The sequence below is a fragment of the Mesoplodon bidens genome (genome assembly GCF_964165515.1).
Source record: "Mesoplodon bidens genome assembly, chromosome: 19".
In the NCBI taxonomy this organism is placed as follows: Eukaryota; Metazoa; Chordata; class Mammalia; order Artiodactyla; family Ziphiidae; genus Mesoplodon; species Mesoplodon bidens.
The window spans coordinates 5,095,613-5,114,247 of NC_138179.1; the positions used below are offsets into that span (position 1 = coordinate 5,095,613).

At 54.3% G+C, this 18,635-nt stretch overlaps 1 protein-coding gene across 1 annotated transcript; it reads right to left on the minus strand.

The window, feature by feature from the left end:
* Nucleotides 1–2,500: 2,500 nt before the first annotated feature.
* MPO (myeloperoxidase) lies at nt 2,501–12,276 on the minus strand (the record flags this gene model as incomplete). Its single annotated transcript, XM_081217934.1, has 12 exons — nt 12,183–12,276; nt 11,940–12,033; nt 11,440–11,615; nt 11,121–11,244; nt 10,892–11,021; nt 10,615–10,821; nt 9,109–9,427; nt 7,151–7,311; nt 5,115–5,370; nt 4,466–4,636; nt 3,415–3,652; nt 2,501–2,708 (listed from the first exon to the last, which is right to left on the minus strand). Exons 1-12 carry the CDS (start codon nt 12,256–12,258, stop codon nt 2,501–2,503), a joined length of 2,160 nt encoding a protein of 719 aa, XP_081074060.1. The 5' UTR covers nt 12,259–12,276.
* Between the last annotated feature and the right edge of the window lie 6,359 nt (nt 12,277–18,635).

Genomic DNA, 18,635 nt, shown 5'->3' on the forward strand with positions numbered 1-18,635 from the left:
ACTCCCCGTGATTATAAACTCCCCGAGATTGTAAACTCCTTGAGCTGGGGACTTCAGCCCACTTCCAAGCGTGTCCCGTGGCCCCCAGCATGGTGCTCAGCACATAGTAAGTGCTCAGTAAACATCTGGTGATTGACTACAGGTGCTGGCAATGACCTTGTTTCCCTCCCAAGGCAGGCCTTGGAATCACTGCCAAATGAGTAACTGGATATTTACAGTTCAGACATGTCTCAGCACCAACAGGTCGTGTGCACGAGTCTATGGGGTGACAGAGCACAGTCTGGTGGGATTTCAAAGTGCTCTCAAAGAAAAGGAGGAGGCAAGGGGCTCCTGGGAAAAGAAGCCACGGTCGTGGGGTGGCAAGAGAGCACTCAGTGCCACGGGGTCAAAGAGGGAGGAAATCCAAGCCTGGATTCCCCCGGAGCTAAAGTTAATTTCCCTTCCAGGGGCCCTTCAGGGAAATAGCCTCTTCTAGGCCAGTCCTTGGAGCCTGCGAGGCCTTTGATGGGCAGCTCCAGAACATTGCTAGAGCTGCCACCCGATACATATTCATGATTTGTTTTAAAATGACCTTCCTGGGCTTCCCTGGTTGCGCAGTGGTTGAGAGTCCGCCTGCCGATGCAGGGGACACGGGTTCGTGCCCCGGTCTGGGAAGATCCCACATGCCGCGGAGCAGCTGGACCTGTGAACCATGGCCACTGAGCCTGCACGTCTGGAGCCTGTGCTCCGCCACGGGAGAGGCCACAACAGTGAGAGGCCCGCGTAGGGCAAAAAAAAAAAAAAAAAAAAATGACCTTCCTGGGTAAGGTCAGCCCAGCTGGGGCCTCCAGATCCCCAGACTGGTGGGGAGGGGGTGGGAGGCACTTAGCCATCCTGTGGGGAAAGCCCAGGAGCCAGAAGGCCTGGGCCGCAGCCCCGACTCTGGCACCCTCTTCTCTGAGACCTCAGATGAGGCCCTTAACCTCACTGAACACCCCTCTCGTCATCAGTGAAATGGAGCCGAGTAGTATTTATCCTGCTAGGGTGAAGTGCCGGGGGCTCCTATGGGCATGGGAGCCCCAGCATCCTGCATGCTTTCAGGCTCCGGCTGTGGGTGCCCCTGCCCAAATGTGGGAAGAAGGGAGGGAATCCACCAGTCAGAGGGATTAAGCTCCAGGCAAGTCTATTAGGGAACTGTCCCAGTCTGGGAACCCGGCCCCGTGAAGGCAGGAGTGAGAAGGAGTCTACTGTCCTAGGGCCTCCGAACCACGGTGCCAGCTGCAGGGATGCAGGATCCAGAGGTGCCTTGCTCTCTGGGGAAGGAACTACCTTCCCATCACCCCTCTGCTTTTCCTCTCCTGCAGGAAAAGTGTGTGTCCCCTCTATTTCCCAGCCTGACACAGAGTGAGCACGTAGCAAATACTTCCCAGAGCAATGCACGAACAGAAGGGCTTGGTGACCGCAAGTCCCGTTCCCTGGGGAAGGTGAGGGAAGAGGGTCTGCTTGGTTTGGCCTGGCCCCTAGGCTTCTAAGAACTGACTGCCTTCCACGCATGAATCAGCCAAAGGAGGACTCCTGGATGTCCTGACCCCCAGTTCAGAAAGGGCCCTGAAGCACTGACCACCCTGGTTCAAGTTCAGAGCCCAGAGCAAGCCTCATGCTGAGGGTCCAGCCCCACTGCAGACAGAGCAAAGATCCCCATCAGTGATGTTTTATTATCAAAATCATCAGGTACAAACAAATGGTACAAAAGGGCCAATGGGCCCCAGTCCCTCTCCAGGCAGAGGCTCCTGTGAAAAAGCAAGAGAAGAGGGTAAGGAAGAGAAAAGGCAGCCAGGGGCGGAGCCGGGCTCGCACGGGCCCATAACTCCACCACCACCCACAGCCCAGCCGCTACTAGCCACGCCTCTGGGGCCGCTGGTTCACCTCTGCTACCCGGACACTCTCCAGGTATAAGCTCCGTGAGGGCAGAAACGGTGTCTGACTTTTTCTGTATGTTTCCCATGCCTAGCACAGTGCCTGGCAGGTAGTAAGTGCTCAATAAACCGAGTACTAGAGAATGCAAATGGACCTTCTAAGGAGCCGTGAGAGCTGTTATTTACAGAGAAGAAAATTCAGGCTTAGCAAGGTTGAGGAACTTGTTCAAGGTCACATAGCTGGTGAGCTGCAGAGGCAAGATCTGAACCCAAGCAGTCTGGTTCCTGAGCTTGTGTTCCTCACCAATCCACTCTGCTGCTGTCCATACTTAGTAATAAACAGCAAACACACACTCACACGTACACACACACAAAATACTACCCATGTTCACACACTACACACACACACAAAATGCAGTTTATATTCATTGTGCACGTACACACACACACACATACACATGAATGAATGTCTAGTCATTGGTTTTTCTGGCTGGCACCCAGAACAGGGATGGGTCCACCTAGGGAAGGGAGATCTCTGTGGTTCCAATTGGCCAGCCCAGGTGTGCCCAACCTTCACCTCACCACTGCACCCCCTTACCCAGCCTCTAGTCCCTGTCCCTCCAGGAAGCCAAGTCCAACGCAGGGAGCGCACTGCAGTTGACAAAGTCCCGAGGGAACGTGTTGGACTCGAAGATGTTGTTCTTGGACACGACGGTGATGCCTGTGTTGTCACAGATGATGCGGGGCAGGGAGATCTTGGCCAGGGCCTGCTGCTGCTGCGGGCTGAACACGCCTTCGTGCTGCCACCAGAACCTGCACGGGAACACCGCCGGCCACTGTGCCTGAGGCCCTCCTGGGCCGGGAGGGCGTCCGCTGGCTAGAGCTGCCCCCGGATGACACCGGCCCCACAGCACGGGGGAGCTCCAGGCCCTCAGGCAGCCCGGGGGGGTTCAAACAAGTAGCGCCCCGCTCACAGCTGCCGGACTGCCTCCCCCGGCCACGCCGCAGCAGCCTCCGGGCACCGCTGACGACAGACCGGGAGCCAGGCCCACACTCATTCACAGTGTAGCCAGGGCTACATCCACGTGGGGAGAGAGGCTCTTGGGGGTGGTGTATAATTTGTCCACCCGGAGTGGGACACCTTTGAAAAATGATCCCAAAGGCGCGATTCAGGCTACGGTAGACCTGGCTGTGATAGAGGTCAGGACCCCAGGGAAAGGACAGTAGGAGCAGCCGTGGGAAAGCGAGGAGGGGACCTTTCAACAGAGACCGGCGGTGCCGTGGCAGCGGCCCGGGACCCGGAGAAGAAGTGACTGCGAGTGGCATTTTCTCTCTTCCCTCCTTTACCACCAGGGGTCCAGGTCCCTCCTTGCTGCGCCCCCAACAGATTCAGGGCGCATTAGGGATGACCCTGAGGCTCCCCAGGACGGACTCCCTCTAGCAGGAGGAAGCGGGGGCCCCCGAGGGTCGGGGGCAGGCCCACCGCCGCACAGCGGAGCCCCTCGGCCTCCGTCCTCACCGATCGCCATCACGGAGCTTCCTGAACTGGGTCCCGATGAGACAGGCGAGGAGCAGGCCCACGCGGCCTTTGCTGTTCAAGGGCTCGGCCACACCCCCCATCCAGACGTCGATGTTGTCGGGCGTGCCGTACTGGGCCAGCAGCTTCCTCGCTAGGTCCAGGTTCTCCAGGACCGTGCCCAGCTCGCCCACCGTGCTGGGCTGCGGAAGCCCGCAGAAGCGCCTCCAGGCATTGTACCCTGTATGGGGGGGACGGGAGAGAGGCCCGTGGGTGGGTCCCAGAAAGGCCACCTTCCCAACACAGCGAGGCCACGTACTGAGGTGCCTGAGGGAGGGGAGGACACAGAGGGGCTGCTACCAGGCTATAAACCCCACAGGGAGCCCTCCGGCCTCTCCAGGGGCCTGGGGACAGCTGGGTCTCTCCAGGAGCCTCTCTGTCTTCCCCTTGCCCTCCCGCCCTACGGGATAAATCCTAAATTGCCATAACTCCTGCTGGGTCCAAGAAGAGGAGCATCTCCCGGCCCCCTGTGGAGATCTCAGACCCGTGATGGGCGCAGTGTGTCTAGAAGGATCGGCCACACCAGCTGTCCTATAACACAGGCACGGGCGTGGCGTGAGGCTGATCTGGGCTCCAATTCCAGCTCTGCCATGGACTTGGCTGGAGGACCTGGGCAGATTCTGAATTTCTCCAGGCCTCGGTTTCCTCATCAGTAAAATGGAGGTGATAACAATCTCTTCCCCTCAGAATTCATGTAAAATGAAGCAAAGTGAAATGAGATGGAGACAGATTTTCAGACTGTGGGCGGGGGCTTGTGGTTATTACGATGATGCTCTAAGTTGGAGGGTTACAGCAACACAAAGGAGGCGGGAGGTGCTGGAAACGGGGCAGATGGGCCCAGGGAGAGGTAGGGGCCTGACCTCAGACCGCATCCTAAGAGCAACGTTCTGGGGGGTTCGGGGGAGCCCCGGGCAGCTGGGGGCCCTGGAGAGGGCAGGCACTGGAGTGGGAGGTGGGGAGGGGCGGGGCCGGGGAGACTCCTACAGCCCCTCACCTGGGAGGCCGTGGTCCCGGCTGCGCTGCATGTTTAGAGCGGGCAGGTCCAGCCCGATCCTCATGACCTGCTCAAACAACCGCTCCCGGATCTCATCCACCGCGATTTGGTTCTGGAGATTCAGCTTCGCAGGGGTGGCCATGAGGCCCCGGAGGATGGGGTCAATGCCACCTGGGGCGAGAGGAGCAAGGTTGGGGGAAGGATCTGGCTCAGTATCAGTGCTCAGACCGGAGTCAGGTAGAACTGGGGGGATTGCAGAAGAGGGCTGGGCACATGTGGCTTCTGGTGCCAAGGTGTCCCCAGCGGGCAGGTCCTCACTGAGGCTTTGAGGTCTCCACGGGTAATACCATTCAGACTGGCAAGGCTCAGGTGCTCCCAGCCCCTGGCCTCCTGGGTCGCTGAGAATTATTCAATACAACACACAGGAAGGAGCCAGCTCCTTACAAGCCATCTCCACCCCACTCTTTGTTATCAGATGTGCAAAAGCAGAGTCAGGTGAACTCTGCTTGAAAGTCAGAGGCTGGAAAGTCAGATCAGATCCCCAAAGACGGAAGGAAAGAGGATTTGTTCCACCCCAGCTCCCTGTGACCAAGCCCACCCCCATCTCACCCTCGGCTGCCCGCTCACTCCTGGCCTAGGTCCTGCTCACCTTCCAGCACAACCCTCCAGCTGGCAAAAAAGACCTTGCTGAGCGGAACACGAGGGTTGGGCTGCATAGGCTGGTACCGATTGTCCAGGCGGAACATGAAGGGCTGGATGAGGGTGTGGCCATAGCGGAAGGCGTTGGTGAAGACGTTGGCGATGCGCGGGTCCACCGAGTCATTGTAGGAGCGGTACTTGGGCAGGTACTTCCTCATGGCCACCGGCCCCAGCACCAGGGGCAAGTAATCCCGGTAAGTGATGATCTAAAGAAAAGTCACGCAGAGCAGCCTCTCCACTCACCCCGCCCAGCAGATTCTTCGCCTGCTCCTGACTCGGGGGATCCCTCCCTCGTATATACGGCCAGGGACTTGCCTCCTACAGCACTGGAGCTGAGTCTCACAGAGTGGCACCGAATGGCATAAACAGAGCTCTGCTGTGTGCCCTTGGGCCAGTTATTAACCTCTCTGAGCCCCAGTTCCTCAAATGTAAATTACAGGTAATTATGCTGCTCTCTGCCCTAAAGTATTACATAAAAAAAGGGCTTTGTTAGTCCTTGCAATAGCTCCCTTGCCCTTGTGACCCATGGTCCCATTTCTCCTACAAACTTATTAGCTCCTTGAGGGCAAGGGTTGTATCTCATTTCTCTTGAAATTACTCAGTGCCCAGCAAGTGCCTGGCTTACAGTAGGGTTCAATATATTGCCTGTAGGAGGAGGGGAAGCAAAATGGAAAAGGGCCACCCTAGATGCTTTCTCCCAGTGAAAACAGAAGAGATGGAACAGTCCCACTCTAGATTCCAGACTCTGGAATTTCCTCTGAGGTTTAAATGAATCTCGCTTACTTTCTCAGTGCAAATTGAAAACTCACCCTCAGCACCAGCAACTCTCTCCCCTCCAGGGTCAAGGAGTATTAACAAGGGGTGTGCATGTGCATGCGTGCGTGTGTGTGTGTGTGTGTGTGTGTGTGTTTATGTCTTGGGGAGACAATGGGGATGCTGGAGCATCAAAAGTTGGGAGAGGGCTTCCCTGGTGGCGCAGTGGTTGAGAGTCTGCCTGCCGATGCAGGGGACACGGGTTCGTGGCCCGGTCCGGGAAGATCCCACATGCCAGAGCAGCTGGGCCCGTGAGCCATGGCCGCTGAGCCTGCGCGTCCAGGCTCCGCAACGGGAAAGGCCACAACAGTGAGAGGCCCGCCTACCGCAAAAAAAAAAAAAAAAAAAAAAAAGTTGGGAGAAGGGAAATCCCCTGGCGGTCCAGTGGTTAGGACTCTGTGCTTCCACTGCAGGGGGCGCGAGTTCGATCCCTGGTCGGGGAACTAAGATTCCACAAGCCATGTAGTGCGGCCAATAAATAAATAAATAAAGCATTTAAACATTTCAAAAAAGGTTGAGAGAACACCCCCCACGGATGAGCGAGGATAAGGAGAGCAGGTGAGCTGTGATAGAGCTATAAAGAAGAGGGAGGGCTTCCCCGGTGGCGCAGTGGTTGAGAGTCTGCCTGCCAATGCAGGGGACACGGGTTCGAGCCCTGGTCTGGGAAGATCCCCCATGCTGCGGAGCAACTGGGTCCGTGAGCCTTGGCCGCTGGGCCTGCGTGTCCGGGGCCTGTGCTCCGCAACGGGAGAGGCCACAGCAGCGAGAGGCGCGTGTACCGCAAAAAAAAAAAAAAAAAAAAAAAGAGGGAGCGTGCAAAGGAGCTAAGGGTGCTGATGAGATGAAGGAAAGGAGAAGCATTTACTGAACAGCTACTGTGCGCCAGGTACTTTAGAACCACCTGCTTAAACCTCCCAGTACCATTCCCGGTGGACAGGAGAGTATCCGTAGAAATGTCAGCAAGCCTGGGAAAGGGGTTGGAAGGCAAGTGACCCTCGTCAGGCACTTAGTATCTGCTAGGTGTTTTCATATGTGTCCTTTAATCCTTACAGTATCACGGATGAAGAAACTGAAGCTCATGAGAGTTCATTTGCACTGCTAAGATGTGGCAGAGGCATGTCTGGATCCCAAGCCTGCCGACCCCTGGCATCACTGATGCGCAGGACTGCCTACCTGGACCATGGCTCCCACGATCTTTCGGGCTTCCTGATAGAGCTTCTCTCCATTCCAGCAAGGGTTCAGGCGCTTGAGCTCTGTGGCCAGCCGGTTGTGCTCCCGCAGAAAGAGTGTGTGCATGGAGGTGAGCTCAGGCATCTCACTTGAGCGGGTGTCCCCTTGGGGAAGCAAAAGCTACTGTCGTTCCTAAGACCTCCCTCCCAGAAAGGACTCGCTCCACTGAAACCCTCTCCCAAGCCAAGGCCTCAAATGCTCCTTACCCAGCCCTCCTCTCCACCCATCTTTCCACGCCATGCTCAGTTTACACCTCCTCTAGGAAGCCTGCCTTGATGCCCTGGTCCACCATGATAGCTCTTCCTCTCTTTAGTGGCACTGCTGGTCAGAGATGCTCATTCACTAAGCACCAGATCTGACACAAGACTTGCCACCTTCCCACACCTGAGACTGGTAGCACCTTGAGGACAAGGACCATGGCTCGTGCCTTTTTGTATCTGACCCTCCCACCCAATGTATACATAGACACATGGGGTTTAACACAGTGCCTGGTACAAAATAGGAGATCCATGAATACAGCTTGATTGACTTATTCTCTTGATTCAGGGAAGGCCAAAAAGTAGCATGCACATTGGCTCTCCCTATTTTCCTGTCCATGTGAGACACAGTGAATGATCACAGCCCTCTCTGCTTCTAAAATTGGATACAGCCTCAGAATCCTTCTTAACACAGGACTCTAGAAGGCCAGTACCATCTGCTCAGAACTGCCATCCGCACCTTACTGCATGCTAATTGTGCAGCCTGCTCAGGGCAGGGAGCCAGGGCACAGGATGTTTGAAGTCCACCCCTGAGACTGTGCAAAAGAACAAAGTGTGACCCTCTGATCCCTCAAGTCCTCCCCTAAACCTGCTCTGGAAGTACCAGAGGGTTAGGGCCAGGCTCATTTCTGCAGGACACTGGGTTCAGTCCTCCACAGCTCTAAAGTTTGTTGAGAAGGATATTCTCTGAGAGCAGCTTTTCCTCCCCACAACCTGACAGAGGTCATGACCATCCAGGCTGGGAACATGTGGCTCAACACCATGTGGAGGCCAAGGAGTGCTGCTCTTCCCCCACTAGCCCAGAGAAGCCCACACTGGTGCTGACCTTGATTCTCCTCCCCAGGGCCCAGCCATCAGGAGCCACCAGGAGGTGAGGTTGGGAGGCCAGAGAGAAAGGCCTCAGACCCACCGTTGGGTTTAAAGGTAAAAGCGTAACATTTCTGGGCACTACCCCCATCATTGCCCCAACCATATCCCCAGGAATGCCAGTTGTTTACATCGAAAATCCCACCCTCTCTTATTACAGGGAATCAAGGTGGATAGGTGGTGATGTGCTGGAGCAGCAATAGAACATGAAGATGGAAACGTTCTACATCTGAGCTGTCCCATACGGAAGCCACTAGCCTACAAGGCCGTTGAGCACCTGAAATAGAGCTAGCACAGTGGAGGAATCTTGTTTTTAATTTAAGTTCATTTAAATTAACTTACACGTAAATGAAAATAGCCATGTGTGGCTAGTGGCTACCAGATTGGATACTGTGATTCTAGAGGGTGAGGGTGCCGCGGTGCTCTCTGCCCTTCAGTGCCCTGTCCCTGGAGGACTCAAGTTGCCTCTCTCCCAGAGTCCAGAGGGAAAGAGAGCGACAGAGAAAGGGCTGAACAGATGGACAGAGGCTCGCTCCTTGGCCATCCCTGAGTCTCCTTCTTAGGTTTGGGGTTATTGTTTCTGTTGGTTTGGGGTTTTGTTTTTGTTTCGCCTCTCTGGCTCCATCCAACTCGTTACCAAGGCAACTGGATTAATATCATGAGGTTGATGAGGACAGTCTCTCTAAATGCAAACCCACAAGGGGCTCTCAAACAGGCCCGCTGTGGCTCCGGTAGGGGGCACCCCTGCGTCAGCCCAGGTCCCTGCCCAGGACTGACCTGCCAGGAAGCAGGGGATGTTCGCGGTGCGGTTGGTGAGCAGGCAGGGGTCATCGTGCAGGTTGTCAAAGGGCAGCAGGGCCCGGCCGTTGTCATGGAAGCGGGTGTTGACGGCCAGCAGCCCCAGCTGGTTGGTCAGGTTGCGCAGCTTCATGGCCAAGGGGTCCTCGCTGCCGTAAACCATGCTGGCGTCCACGAAGGAGGTGAGCGCGTTGATCTGGTTGCGGATGGTGATGTTGCTCCCTTTGCAGGCCGGGCTGGAGCGGAAGAAAGGGATGCAATCACGTTGGTTCTTGATGCGGGGGTCATCAGGCGGGATCTGCGGCACAGAGAGAGGCCCGGCGGGCTCGCCGAGGGCAGGGACAGCGATCAGGAGTGGCTTTCTCCCGCCCACCCTCCTGAAGGCCTTAATTCCCACCTCGGAAGCAGCCTAGAGCCCAGAACCAGAGGGGGCAACCCAGACACTAAAACGGAGCTCCTCGGCCCCCTGGGCGGGCAGGAAGGCACCTCAAGGCCCCCAGGGGATCAGCCTGAGGTTCCACTAGCAGCGCACCTCCGAGCTGGAGGGGTGAGGAGTCGGGCGCTGGCGTGGGGGATGTGGGGCCCCCTGGAGGGGGAGTGGCCAGTCCTCTGACCCCTCCCCCCAAACCTCCTTTCTCTCCTCTTTTCTGTCTCTGCTCCTCCCTCCTCTGTTCTCTAGATCTGGTCTCTACACTCTCCGGGGGCCTCCTCTTCCTTTCCCCTTCCTCTCCCGTCTCTGTCTCTTCCCTGTCCCTTTCCCCTCTCTCCCGCTGGCCCCTGTGTCTCTCTCCCTCTGGCCCCTGTGTCTCTCTCCCCCCGGCCCCTGTGTCTCTCTTCCCCTGGCCCCTGTGTCTCTCTCCCTCTGGTCCCTGTGTCTCTCTCCCCCTGGCCCCTGTGTCTCTCTCCCCCCGGCCCCTGTGTCTCTCTCCCTCTGGCCCCTGTGTCTCTCTCCCCCTGGCCCCTGTGTCTCTCTCCCCCCGGCCCCTGTGTCTCTCTCCCCCTGGCCCCTGTGTCTCTCTCCCCCCGGCCCCTGTGTCTCTCTCCCCCTGGCCCCTGTGTCTCTCTCCCCCCGGCCCCTGTGTCTCTCTCCCTCTGGCCCCTGTGTCTCTCTCCCTCTCTCGGATCCTCCTTCCTTCTTTCTCCCCTCGTCTACCTACTCTGCACGTGCCTCGACCAAACAGCCCACCTCTCAGTCCTGCTCCAACCCCAAAACCCAGCCTCTTTGTGATGTGGGCTTGGGGAGAGGGAGCCCGTGAGTGGGGAGGGAGGAGGACTGAGCCCCGCACCCCCCCCCCGCACCTGCACACAGAGGTTTGAGGGACGGTGGGAAGGTCCCTAGCCCAGAGTGGTGGGGGATGGGGGCTCAGGGCCAGCCTTGCTGGGAGCCAGGGAAGGAAGGCTGAGCACGGAGGGAGGTGGTCCCTTCCGGGAACGCCGTCCCTCCCGCGACCCGGCAGGCTGGCCGGTGGGGCAGGGAGGGCGTACCTCGAGCGGGAAGCAGGGAGGCTGGCGCAGGCAGCTGGTCTCGCAGTTGACGCCAGTGAGGAAGGAGACGCGGGCGGCCGGCTCGGGGGTGAAGTCGAGGTCGTGGTCGAGCAGCTGGCCCCACTGCATGAACATGAGCGAGCGCTCCTGGTCCGTGGTCAGGTTCTCCGTGGGGAAGCGCACGATGGCGTTGGAGACGGCGCGAGCCTGCGGGACACGGGGAGTCAGGGGCCCTGGCCTCGGCCGGGCCTCTCCCACTCCGCGGGCCCGGGCTCACCAGGGGCACCGGGAAGCCGTTGCGCTTGACCCCTGGTGTCCAGCCGAAGGGCAGGGAGAAGCCATCCTCATACTCCGCCGGCAGCCAGCGCGCAAAGGCGCGGTTGGAGGCCCCCAGCGTGGGGCTGCGCCTGCAGGGGTGGGGGAACAGGGCGCTGACGCCATGTGGCCGGGACCAACCCCCTCTAGCCACCGCCCGCCCGCCGAGGGGCGGTCCCCAGCGGCCGCACCTGTTGTTGCACTGCCCGGTGATGGTTCGGTACTTGTCCTCCCCTGGGCACCTCACCCCCAGGTCCTGGTAGGCGCAGCCGCTAGTCTTGGACAGCAGATTCAGCTGGGCAGGTGTCAGCACGTCTGCGGGGCCGGGAAAGTAGGGGGCGAGTGGGAGCTGAGACCCTATTTTCTATCCTCTGCTGGGGAGCCTCGGTTGGGGGGTGTGGTCTGAGGACATGGAGGGGAGGCTAGGATGCCCGCTGAGACCCCCTGGAAAGAGGGGTTGGGGGAACCACTGGGATTGAGCGAGGGTCTGGGATGTAGAGGGAATGGTACCCGTGACATTGAAGCGGCCTGGCCACAGCGGCCGCAGCTTCCTCTCCAGCAGGCCTAGGGCCACGTGCAGGTAGTCAGCAGCCCTCACAGCTGTCCTGGTGGCTGCCACTGGCTGCTTGAAGTAGGACAGGAGTTCCATGGGGCTGGCCGAGCCACTGTGAAGCCGCTGCTTGATGCTGCTTGGGGGAGGGAGCGGTGAGGGCAGAGAAGGGAGGCAGGGACACTCAGCAGAGCCCCAGCCCGGGGTTCTGGACACAGAGGACAGTGTAGACAGGCCCCCAGTTAGGAAGCAGGTTTCTCTTTTTAAACAGGGTTTGGACCTGGGTGCCCAGAGGCCAGGCCGTGGGAGGCATGGTTTGGAAAATGTTCTCACAGCCAGAGATAAAAAGACTGACAGACAGAGGGCCCCACGCCCAGCCACAAATTCCCCACTGCCTGATCCTTCTCTGAAAGGCCTGGGACAGCCTTGCCCAGAGCCACGCCGTACCCCGGTGCCCCACCTTTCCCGCCGCTCCTTGTAGGCTTTGTCCACTAGACGCTTGGCCTCCTCCATGCAGGTCAGCACCACCGAGGTCTCCACTTCCCTCAGGACGGCTGCCCAGAACAGGGGTCACGAGGTCAGGAATGGGCCCAAAGGCCCCATCAGGCCCTAGAGCCCGGGTGGCTTACACCGAGGAAGGGCACCCCGGGGACTCAGAACCTCCCCCGACACACCACCTTTTCCCTTCCTTCTGAACTGTTACCTGGAGCGGCACCCTCAGAAGGCTGGGGCGTGGCTAGAATGACCAGGAGTCCTGCTAGGCCCAGGGGCAGCTTCATCTCTGCATCAAGACCCCAAGCCCAGTAAGTGTCCAAAGCCCACAGGGCATTTAGGGAGAAGAGAGCCCCACATCCCTCTCCTCCCAGGCTGCTCACCCCCACCTTCACCCCCCAGTGCCCCCTCAGTGGGTTCTGCCAACAGACAGTGTCCAGGACCCTACCTCCAAAGTTCCAGTGCTCCACCTGGCATTGACATCACCTCTTAGCTAAATCTGGGCTTTTATGTCCTCCAAGCTGGGGGAGGGGCAGGGCAGATGAGGCCCGCCCCTGGAGACTGAACTCTCTCTCCTCCCCTCCTGGGCCCGGGGTGCCTAGAAAGAGTTCTCTGATATGGGTGACACGGGCAGGAGAGGAGGGGCCAGAACTGTCTCCAGCCTTTGAACTTAGCACCCCCAGAGTTTCTCAGCTCCCCACTGTGTGCCTAGACCAGTGCTGTCCCCAGGGGGTGCAGACAACTAACCGCCCCCCTCCAACATCCTGGTTCAACGGAGTATCCAAGTTTCCATTGAAAGGGACAAAAGTTAGGAACTGACAACCTAAGGAATTATGGGAAACAGAAGGCGAAGGGGAGACCTGGAGTGATGATGGCCAGACCTGCCTCAGGGCACCATGCCCCGCCCCCAACAGTAACCCGACCCCTGTGGCCAACCTTGATGGGCAGCCCTCCATTCTTGGAGAAGGCTAAAGGGACAGGAAATCTGGCTGGGGACCGTTGGGCTTCACAGGAAAGAAGACCCCGGGGGCCGTGGGCTGAGGACCAAGGTTAACTTCCTCTATCCCTCTCTTCATCCCCTTTCCTCTTGGCTTTTGGTAGGGGGCTGTCTCCAGCATCCCCACCATCTGCCCCCAGATTTCAGGAACCAGGAGAGAAGCAAGCTGGTTGTGGTTAGTGATCAGTTGGGTGACACAGCCCAGTGCCTCCCAGGGACAAGATCAGTGTCGTTAGGATTTGCATTAAACTTTTGAAATAGAAGAGGGGAAGACCGGCAAAGGGACTACCATTCCGCAGCAGGAAAGGTACCCTACGACTAATGACTGTGTCTGTCCACCTCCCTGTGCCCTCGTCAGGCTGGGCACGTGCCAACCGTGGCCCCCATGCCCTGTTTGGTCTACCCACACCTCCTACCTTCAGGTACCCTCCTGCACTCACTCTCGCCTTCTATGCCCAGACCACATCTTGGCCAAGGAACAAGGGACAGTGACATCTTCCCCATGTGCCCAGTGATCCTGTCATCTGCCAGGAAGCAGAGTCCAGGGGCCCGTGAGAGAGGAGGCCATTCTTCCAGCCTTGTCCTGCCAGAGACTTGCTGTGGGTGAACTTGGACGAAAGGCTCTTTGTGAATCAGGTTCTAGAATTTTATAGGCTTTTGAAAATACATTTTTTTCATCCTGTAACATATATTTCCATGCATGAAATGTTATAGAATAAGTAAATAAAATATGTACAATCAGGTGAGGTTATGGGTAATTTTTTTTCTTTCCAGGTTTGCCATCTTTCACATAAATAAGAAGCAGGAAGGAAAATAATTTCCCATAATCCCACCACTCGCCAATAACCCCATTTCATAATTTGATATCCTGTATGTAGATATAATATGTATTTTAAAGTGATAACATACTTTAGGGGAGTTCCCTGGCAGTCCAGTAGTTAGGACTTGGCGCTTTCATGCCATGGCCCAGGTTCAATCCCTGGTTGGGGAACTAAGATCCCACAAGCCACGTGGTGAGGCCAAAAAATATATTATTTTTAATATTTAATATTACTTTAAATATTATTTTACAATCTACTTTTTAAATTTTATTTATTTATTTTTGGCTGTGTTGGGTCTTCATTGCTGAGCATAGGCTTTCTCTAGTTGTGGCAAGCGGGGGGGCTACTCTCCGTTGTGGAGCACGGGCTCTAGGCATGTAGGCTTCGGTAGTTGTGGCTCGCGGGCTGTAGAGCGCAGGCTCAGTAGTTGTGACCCAAGGACTTAGTTGCTCTGCAGCATGTGGGATCTTCCCAGACCAGGGCTCGAACCCGTGTCCCCTGAATTGGCAGCTGGATTCTTAACCACTGTGCCACCAGGGAAGCCCCTACAATCTACTTTTAATACTTAATTTAGCCTGGACATCTCTCTGTCAATAAAAAGAGATTTATTTCATTCCTATGTCTGCGTAATATTTGGTATGAAATACTATGTTTTATTCACTAATCCTTTCTTGTTAGGTACTTGAGTCATTTCCTATTTTCACTGTTATAAGCAATACTAGGGTCATTATCCATGGAGTTAAATCTCTAGTCACATCTTCAGTTATTTCTTAGGCAAAAAGTCCTAGAAGTAAAATTGCTGCATATCTGGGTATCCACATTTTTAAGGCTTTCACCCTCCCATCAGCCATGCGTGGGAGCACCTGTTTCCCATAGTCTTCATCAACTCTGACAATTAGTGTTCCCTTACTCTTTTTTTTTTTTTTTTTTTTTTGCGGTACGCGGGCCTCTCACCGCTGTGGCCTCTCCCGTTGCGGAGCACAGGCTCCGGACGCGCAGGCTCAGCGGCCATGGCTCACGGGCCCAGCCGCTCCGCGGCATGCGGGATCCTCCCGGACCGGGGCACGAACGCGGGTCCCCTGCATCGGCAGGCAGACTCTCAACCACTGCGCCACCAGGGAAGCCCTCCTTTACTCTTTTAAGGGAATTGTCGGAGCCCAAGAGGTAAGAGAAATTTAATACAAGTTCCTCATGGCACAGATGAGAAAGATGGCGGTCTGGGAAGGAAGTACCGTTGCCTAGGGCAGCAGTGCGGCACAGCTGAGAACAATCCAGTTGTCAGGTGTCTTGACTTACAAACGAGTGCACTTTACCCAGTGGCCTCTGCAGGTTTCTTCCTGACCTTTCACTCAGGCATTTATTCAATGAGTAGGTACCGAGCCCCCGCACACGACAGGTACTGTGCTGGCCACTGGGTGCCCTCCATTGAGCAAAGGCCTTTTCCTCCGTGAGCACAGAGGGATGCAGACCGATGGCTGCCCAACAACCTTGTGCAGGGTTCTTTGGGAGCATCAAAGAAGGCTTTTTTGAGGAACTGGTGCTTCAGACTGTCTTGAAGGATGTTTACAAGTTGGACACAGGGAGGAAGAGCATTCTGGACCCAGAGGATGACACAGCAAAAGCCTTGACACAGGTGGGCTTCGTCCAGACGGTTCCAACATGGGGGAGAGGGTGGGGCAGGATGAGGCTGATAAGGCAGGCAGAGGCCCAGGACACAGGGCTCTTGCTGACCTCCCGGGAAGTTCTCGTCCTGAAGGCTCCAGGGAGCCATGAAGGCCCTGAAGTGCGTGGTCAGAGCTCATTTTAGAAAGCTCACTTGGGCTGCCAAGTGGAAGGTGCACTGAGGGGAGAGGCCCAGAGGCCAAGTACCAGGCAGGAGGCGTTGCAGTGACTCATGGGCGTCAAGAGACCTGCCCTGATTTCTCACGGGCGGTGTCGAGGCAATGAATGAAAAAAGCCTTTTCAAAGGATGACGTTAAAATGCGCTTCACTCTCCATCCATGTGGAGGGGGTAGAATTCTCAAGATTTATAATCCCCAAACCACCTGCCTTTGGCTCAGGGCAGGGGCTGTGGGTCTCCATTTGTGTGCAGAGGTTTGAGATGCTCTGTGATGATGTGAGATGCTCTTTATGATGTTTCCAGCCAATTAATAATGGCCCAGGTGGGATCACTGTAAGGCTGCCCAGTCTGTATCTCTGTTGATCCCTCATCTAGGCCCTATTTGTCTGGCTCAGGTGTAATTGAGGCTCAGAGGGCTTCTCAGCATGCAGAATAACCAGAAGGAGAATATGTCTGCCAGAGGAGATATTTCAGACAAGCCTTGTCCCACAACTTACACCCTAGCTCCCTATCCTGGGGGCGGCCTCTGGAGGGCACTGCTGAGACTGCTTCATCTCATGACTCTAGTCCTTTGAGGGAGCCCCTCCACCCACCCACACCCACTGCCCTCCTTCTCTCCATTTGCCTTCCCAAACATCCCCACTCCTAGGGTGAAGTCCAACTGTCTGTGGGATAACGGGCTCTCTCTGCTACTGCTTGCAAAACAGCTTGTTCTTTCTTAATGCTGTTTAGGAAACAGTTCAGTTGGGATTACAGCCAGATTTCCTGTGTGTATGTGTGTGGTTGGAGTAAAGGGGGCTTATGGAAGCTGGGGAGGGGACGGGGGCAGTGATTCCTCAAATACCCCAATTGCACCCAGTCCAAAGTCCTTGTTTTCTCTCTCTTTAAAGTTTTAAAAGTTAATTTAGAATTAGGCAGGTAATTAATACATGGATATCTTTTGAATAGAATTAAAATATTACAGGTCAGTTTCAAGCTCCCTCTAGATTAGGTTATTACATCATTTCCAATTACAGTCCCTTTCCCCCAATCCTGAGACATAAACACTTTCGTCATTTTTGTGTTTGTCCTTCCAGACCTTTTTACTTTACATTCATTTATACATACGGATCTGTGGGAAATATTCTTTATTTTTCCATAAATGATATCACATTATACACATTGCTCAGCAGCGTGCTTCTCTCACTCAATAATACCTCTCGCAGATCTGTTATCATGTGCTACTTAGAGAACTATCTCACTTTTTTAACTGTTACCCAGTATTCAGATGAGGTGTACCTCCACTATGCCACCCTTCCTCTATTGATGGAAGCTGACATTTTTCCATTTTTCACTATTAAAAACAATGCAGCAAGAGCCTCTTTGTGCACACACACGTGTTCTCCTGGGTAAAGATTGAGAAGTCGGTCATAGGTTTTGTGCATTTAAAGTTTTTAATAGATATTACCAAACTGTCCTCCAAATGGTAAAATTCTCATAGGCAAAGATTAGAATCACATTATTGGTTCAATTTTTATTTATTTGATTAAGAGTGAGATTGTGCATCATTGTATGCATATTATCTCCTCTGTAAATTTCCTGTGCTTGGTTTTGTCCAGTTTCCTATTGATTATCACTCTTTTTATTGAAGTGCAAAAGTTATTATATGTTCTGGATGAACAGTCATCTGTCAGCTGTCATATACGTTGCTAGTATTTTTTTCCAGTCTTGTCACTTTTCATTTATGTTTTTTGTAGGGTCTTCATTTTGAGGTGGTCAAATTTATCAATCTTTTCCTCTATGGATCTTCCTTTTCAGACTTTTAAGAGGATCTTCCTTTTTTCAAAAATCATATGTATATTCTTCTAAAACCTTAATACTTTGATTTTTCACATTTAGATCACTAAATCACCTGGCATTTGTGTGTGTGAACAGTGCAAGAAACCAAGCTACCTTCATTTCTTTCCAAATGGAAAACCGGTTGTCCCACTGCCTTTAACTGAACAATCTGTCATTTCTTCCCTGAGCTGAGATGCTACTTTTATCACTCACCATAAATGTGTGTGTGTTTCTAGATTATTCTATCCTACTGATCTACTAGTCTAGCTGTCAGTTCCGATGTCGACACCTAATTGTCGCAGTTGCCACAACTTTCTAATATGTTTTGATTTCTCGTGAGATAAATTCTCCCTCCTCATTCTTCTTTTTCAAAACAATCTTCAGCATTCTAACATATTTTCTCTCTCTTGTGAATTTTTGAGTGTCTAGTTCCATGAGAAATCCAGTTGAGATTTTTACTGATACTGTATTCAATTTATACACAAATTTGGTGACAATTGGCATCTTATGATATTAAATCTTCCTATCCATGCACATTCATCCATTCAACATGTATTTACTGAGCACCTCTGTGCCAGCACTGTTCTGGGCACTGGGGATATAGCAATTAACAAATTACTTGGTCTCACGGAGCTTACATTCTTGAATAATACAATATACCATTTTATTTGTCTACTTTTATAGTCTTCATTGAAGTGTTATTGTTTTACCCTCATTAGGTTTATTCCTAAGTACTCTCTTTTTGAAAAATGTATATACATTTAGCCTTTGAGTTTCTCCACAGAACTTGTAAAATCTTATAAATATTCTCTTTCCCTTAAAAGCTTTCAAGGTAAGGATTTTTTAAAATTAATTATTTATTTGTTTTGGGCTGTGTTGAGTCTTCGTTGCTCCGTGCTGCTTTCTCTAGTTGTGGTGAGCAGGGGCTACTCTTTGTTGAGATGCATGGGCTTCTCATTGTGGTGGCTTCTCTTGTTGCGGAGCATTGGCTCTAGGTGCGCAGGCTTCAGTAGCTGTGGCACGCAGGCTCAGTAGTTGTGGCTCGCGGGCTCAGTAGGTGTGGCTCGCGGGCTCTAGAGTGCAGGCTCAGTAGTTATGGTGCATGGGCTTAGTTGCTCCGCGGCATGTGGGATCTTCCCGGACCAGGGCTTGAACACGTGTCCCCTGCATTGGCAGGAGGATTCTTAA